Below are 5,948 nucleotides of genomic sequence, written 5' to 3'. Positions count from 1 at the left end.
GTTGTATCTGGAGTGTGTAACAAAAGTAATTTCTCTGGGATTATTAAAAGATTTCTGATTCTGATAATCTATACGTGTGTAAATTCAAGCTTTGTATTTATTTACAGTGTAGTTCCTGGTCTGTACCACTAGATGGCTACATTGTTACACTCCATACCTGCACAATGTAGGGCAGGTTTTCCAAAAATTATCCAGCAAAATGATGGTTTATATAACAATCAATGCATTTAGCAACTAAAGAGGATAGATTGCAAATTCAATTTGATTGCACACAATGGCTAAGATTCCATATTGAGACACTAATGAAGTAGCAGCCATAGACAAATGACTTAGTTCGCAGGTGACTCAAGAAGACAGTATTGTTTTTTTTTTCCTTTTATCAAAGTCTCTGGGGGTATGAAGTCGTTACAACCAAAGTCTCAACAGGTTTAGAAGCAGAGCTAAGGTTGCTGGAGTGGGAAGTGAAAATAGAAAGGCAATAGGAAAATGAAGATATGGAATATGAAAAGGTCTGAAGAAAAGAAGCTTGATGTGATACTTGAGGCTCAAATCAATGGTAGCTTATAATCTAATGTTTATGAGAATAAAAAGTAGAAATATTAGAGAGTCAGATCAATATTTATGCATTTATTATAATGTAGAAATCTGGTGGACAAAAAGAGACAGAAAAGCAGACAGAAAGAAAGAACCTCAGAATGCAAAGTTGAGAAGAAGCCTGACGCAGATGGACATGGATGTGCACTGTATTCAGAACAGCTGAGCTTGACCACATTCTGATCAGGACCATGTAAGTATTTATGTCTGATTCACTTACACACACCCAAACGCACACACAAACACACACACTTCCTGTTTTAAATCAGCCCAACTGCAGCTGGGGCCAGCCCCGGCTCTGTGTGGGTTACACGTCTCCGTACGTTATTATGTTACATTCTGCAGCCACAGCAGAGGAGTCGCAGGGATTGGAAGCTGCCTTTCACTCTGCCAGAAAGCAGCGGTCTCGTCCACCGCCTGGTTTTCCAAAAATATGGGTTGCCAGGGAGATGGAGGAGCCGCAGGCAGAGCGGGGAGGGCTAAATGACACAGTTGGTTTCCAGTTTTTGTGAGCTGATTACTGGATCCTTTTCTTTCCTACTGCCTAAGTTACTTAATGGCAGAGTCAAACCAACTGAACCTCTGAAACTTCTGCTACTCAACTGACAGAAGAGTCAGTTTGAAAGACTGGTAAGAATTTGGCCACAATGAGAAAAGTAAGTGATGATAAAAAACATACATTATTCTTTTATGTTTTATCATAAAAGTCTTGCTCTCCAGCCCAATAAATTACCACAAATGTTAACTCCATAATTAAGATATACAAAAAACAATAATCCTTATTGCAAATGAACAGAATAAAAATTTTTTTTTTATTGTTCTAGATTTCATTGTAATGTGTTCAGTTTTAATTTTTGTTCCCCCCTTGGTCTTGTTTAGCTATAATAAAAGCATACATAGCCTGCACAAAGGTCTCTGCAAATATATGGGCTAAGGGAACATTTGGGAAGAATGTGCAGCAAACATTTACTGTATGTAAATTTTGCAGTTACTTTTGATCGGCATTACCCAAAGACTGCCTAAGATTGGCTAAAAGATAATTAGTTGTAACTGTCAGCCAAAGTTACCTAAATATTAGCAAACAGTAAGGTCTGAAACAACATCCCTCAGATGCTGGTGAAGATTCTCTGTCTACCAGGTCACAGTCATTCCGAAGAAGTTAAAAAAAACAATCCACTGGACTTTGTTTCCAAGTTTGAAGACATTTCGCTTCCCATCCAGGAAGCTTTTTCATTCAAAATTTCAGAATTAATGTTGAGTTCAAAACTTTATGTAGTACCCCAAAAAGTTGTTTTGGCTTTGAAAACATGTAAATTGAACCAGAAGAACGGGTCTACCTTTAGGAATGAGGAGTCTTTGTGTCTTTTGTTAGCCTGCAATAGGCTACCTGATATTGATATATGGCTCTGAAATGGGGGTTGTTAGGGGCAATTGCTGGCCTGGCTGCACAGGCGAGTGGTTTTCGCCCCCTGCATATGAGGGTAGAGGTTGAGATGATAACGGGAAGGAATCAACTCAAACTGAAACCTGAAGTCCACCCCCTCTTTTTAAGATTGGTTTTTCTTTCTTAACATAAATGGCTTCATTCACTCCCCTTTCAAACCAAAATGTGAACATTCTGCTCCTCAAAAGCATCCTTCAGACATTGGGCAAAGGTTCCATGGTTTGAAAAAAACATTAAATTATTCTTTTATACTGCTACCTGTATTCGCACAATAAGAATCATTCTCATTTGCTGTTTACAAAAGCAAAAGTTTTTGATTTCAGAAAGTCATGGTCTGGAAATTAGATTAAAAAAGCAGGCATTCCCTATTATATACTACAGCAGTTTACTGTTTTATTTACAGTTGACATGCTACAGCTACTGAGGATTCTATGGCTGCAGATAGTAAGCAAGCTAACTAAGCAAACAACCCAGCCACTCTATGCAGAGCAAAAAAGGTTATATTACTCTTTGCAAAAAAGAGGATTTTCTTAAGTATCTTTATTAAAATGAGATGTATCACCTATAACAACTGGATACTATTTTTGAATCATTGATCTGTTTCATTAAAACATTTTGGCAATCCCTTGAATCCTTAAAAATCTCATAAACTCTTATAATGCTACCATTTACTATATTTTATGTGTTCTCTTTATTATTTTGATCAGATTTAAAGAGACTGTAGAACCTACATCCCTACAGTCCAAAATGATATTGTGTGTATAACATTTTATTACACTTAAAAAGCAACTATATCTATGGTAAAAATAGAATTAACAGTTTTTTGTTTTCCATGACATTTCTCTTCAAGCATCTCTCCACTGCCTTTATCCCAAAGAAAAGTAGCTTATGTGGTGTCAAAGAGAGAAGCTTTACCTCCAGGCCGGTATTGCGTGTCACTTTTGGCGGCTCATCGTTCACTGGTATGATAGAAACTGAGATTGTGACATTGTGACTCCGGCGATTATTCTCATAAGAGGAGGCAGAGAGTGTAAAACTGTCCTCTGTCGTCTCACTGCTGTCGTGCATGTAGAAGATTTTTCCCATTTTTACCTGCGGGAGACAAAAAGCATCCAGATGTCACTTACTTCTGAATCTAAAATGAATTTGATTCCCTTTGAAACAAAGAGTCATTTTAGCTTTCAGGCTTAGGCAAAGAGGAAATCTGTTGCGACTGAAAGGTGTTAATACAAACAAAGGAATATCTCATTTGCACAATTATTCAGACCTTTTCCTGTCGCATTTAATTCCTTAAACCACAATAAAGCTTAAGATTAACAAAAATTTTCATTGGGCTGTTTAAGCACTTTTTCAGACTGATTAAAACTGGATAGGAAAAGCCAATCTATAGTTGTAAATCCATGATTATACTGCCATAATACCAGCGTATCTTCACAAAAATATGCCATACATCATATAGATTAATTTCATTCACTGTAATGAATCAAAAATGCTATTAAATCTTACACCTAAAGGATACCATTATACAATTGGGTTTAAAGATGCTTGCTGTTACAGTGGGATGTGTTCATTCTAATAGAAAGTTGTGTGTAAAAGAAAAGTGAGGTAGAGCAAGGTGCATTATGAACCAAAGCCCGAAGATGAATTTGAGGAGAAAGGGGAGGTTGACAAGGTGTGCACTGCAGCTGGATTCAGAGCTTCAGCAGACCAGGACACGGACTAGAACTGTCACATTCCCCGTGTTAAGCCACTCCTTAACCAGAGACAATGTCTAAAGTGTCTTATGGGGATAAAAGTAGGACAGTTGCCCAAAAACTGAGCTCTTGTAGTCTGGAAGAGGGGTGGAGAGACAGAATGAGGTCCAGTTTCTACAGTCATGTTTAATGAACAACCTCCTTTTCTGGTGTCCGTCTGCTGTGTTTTATCAAGTTTATGTATTTATTTGTTGTATTATTCAGAATATTTGATAAAGAGCAAAAGGTTTGCATATTTTGAAAGCCTTTAAAAACAATTTATTCACCACTATATCTCTATATCTCCTTTACGCAGTATTGATGATCCAAGGGGAATTCTTAGATAGAAAAAGGAAAGTTATTCCATTTGAAAGAAGTAAAATGCAAATTACAACAATGAAAAAAGTAATAAAAGCATCTGAAATGTCTCAGTCTGCACGATTTGTTCCGTCTCAGAGTCTTCCGTAATCTGTTTCCCCAATCAGAATGATTTTACAGTATCAGGGTTATTTCTCCCATATGGGCAAAGAACTACAGTCAGATCAGACAGTTCTCTAATCATCTGCATTATTAGTTAGATTGAGGAAACACTTATTACCCTGAATGTGAAAAACACTGTTCTTTGTGGCCCTAGAGGAGCTATTTCCCAGAACACACGTATAACACAATGTCTGTATTGCAAACTGAAACACATGGATGCTTACCAGACAGGGGAAATACATACTGTGGACCTGTGTAGTGAAAAGCTGCAGTCTTGGAGCAAGATTGGAAATTAACATGAATTAATTGTAACGATAGGATTCAGTTGCATTAACTTTGATTTTGTAAAAGATGCTGCAGCACGTTTTTTAAATAGATGATTTACAACATGAGATTTTTTTTTCACTGCAGGAAAAAAAAAAGATTTCTTTAAGATTTTTTTTGGTCTTAGATAATCCTACTTCAAAAGAGATGAATGTAATTTAGTTGAATGATCAAGCCCCAAACGCAAAAAAATCAAACAAATAAAAACCAGACCTCACCGCCGTGGAAATTGATGAGGTAAACTCAGCTAAATCTAAACAGAAAAGAATGCCTCTGATTATTTCATAGGCTTTTACCCTGATCTGTACATACATATATATATATATATATATATATATATATATATATATATATATATATATATATATATATAAAAAGCATGCATATCAACATCCTCTGGAGATTTTCTGACAGTTCTGGCAACACTTAGAACTTTCTCTGAACAAGTACCAGTAGGCCCCCGGGAAAGTTAGGGGATCTTTACGGGGCCAGAAGAGCCAAATGGATCCCATATGACTGGTATCTAGACTAACAAACTTCACCATCTTTTCATCTAAGGAAAAGTCAGTCAAACAGTAAGTCTGTTATCTGGGAAAATGAATAAGTGGGTGGACATTAAACACCTTCCTGATCTAAATAAAGATTTACATTTGATATTTATCTTGAGCTGAATGATTTATTACGTTTTGTATTTTGTTGTTCCAAAAAGCTGCATTCTGTGTTGTGTCTGTTTTTTTGAACAACGATGAAGCTGAAAGCCATAAATAACATTATACTCTGAAAATAACAGCATACTTGAATATGTTGTTTTTTGGTTCACTTGCAAGTGTTACATTTTTTAGTTTGCATTAAGGTGTGGTGGAGGATTTTCTTTTTCCAGGTGGATCATCTAAATTAGTGATCCTCCTAATTGTCAATCATTCAGGTGATATTTTTACGTAAGGCCGTCCTAGGCGCTCGCTATGGAAGATAAGGTAATTGATTGGGCTCATGCATGCTCTCACATGCCCAGTGGGCAAAAGATGTCAATTAAACATCAATTTGACATCAAACACCGATATCAAATTGTTATCAAAATTTGGTCAAAAAACGTAAATCAAATTGACATCAGTCCTTTGACATCAATTTGATGTATGGGATATTGATGTTATTTTGACATTGTTTTTAAGTCAAACATTTGAAAATAAAAACATTTAAAAATATGCACAGACGGAAAGATTCTGCAACATTTTGTATTGCAAACAGACTTGGCTTCATTTGTGAAAGCCCTTTGGGGGGGGCCTCCAATTCCCATTGTCATTGTGACACAGCACACACAAGTGAACACTGCACACCATGAAATTGCAAGGGGGGCAAGGGGGCAGCCCTCAATG

At 36.6% G+C, this 5,948-nt stretch overlaps 1 protein-coding gene across 1 annotated transcript in view; it reads right to left on the bottom strand.

Moving 5' to 3' along the window:
* The window catches only part of LOC107095804 (chondroitin sulfate proteoglycan 4-like), an 89,292-nt gene that overhangs the window by 17,301 nt on the left and 66,043 nt on the right, over positions 1-5,948 (bottom strand). Inside the window, exon 7 of the mRNA XM_015392115.1 lies at positions 2,954-3,130. Within this exon, the coding sequence (XP_015247601.1) occupies positions 2,954-3,130 (177 nt within the window). The remainder of the gene's footprint in view (positions 1-2,953; positions 3,131-5,948) is intronic.

The sequence above is a fragment of the Cyprinodon variegatus genome, unplaced genomic scaffold, assembly GCF_000732505.1.
Source record: "Cyprinodon variegatus isolate N-32 unplaced genomic scaffold, C_variegatus-1.0 Scaffold574, whole genome shotgun sequence".
Lineage (NCBI taxonomy): Eukaryota > Metazoa > Chordata > Actinopteri > Cyprinodontiformes > Cyprinodontidae > Cyprinodon > Cyprinodon variegatus.
This window is presented reverse-complemented; position numbering and strand designations above follow the sequence as displayed.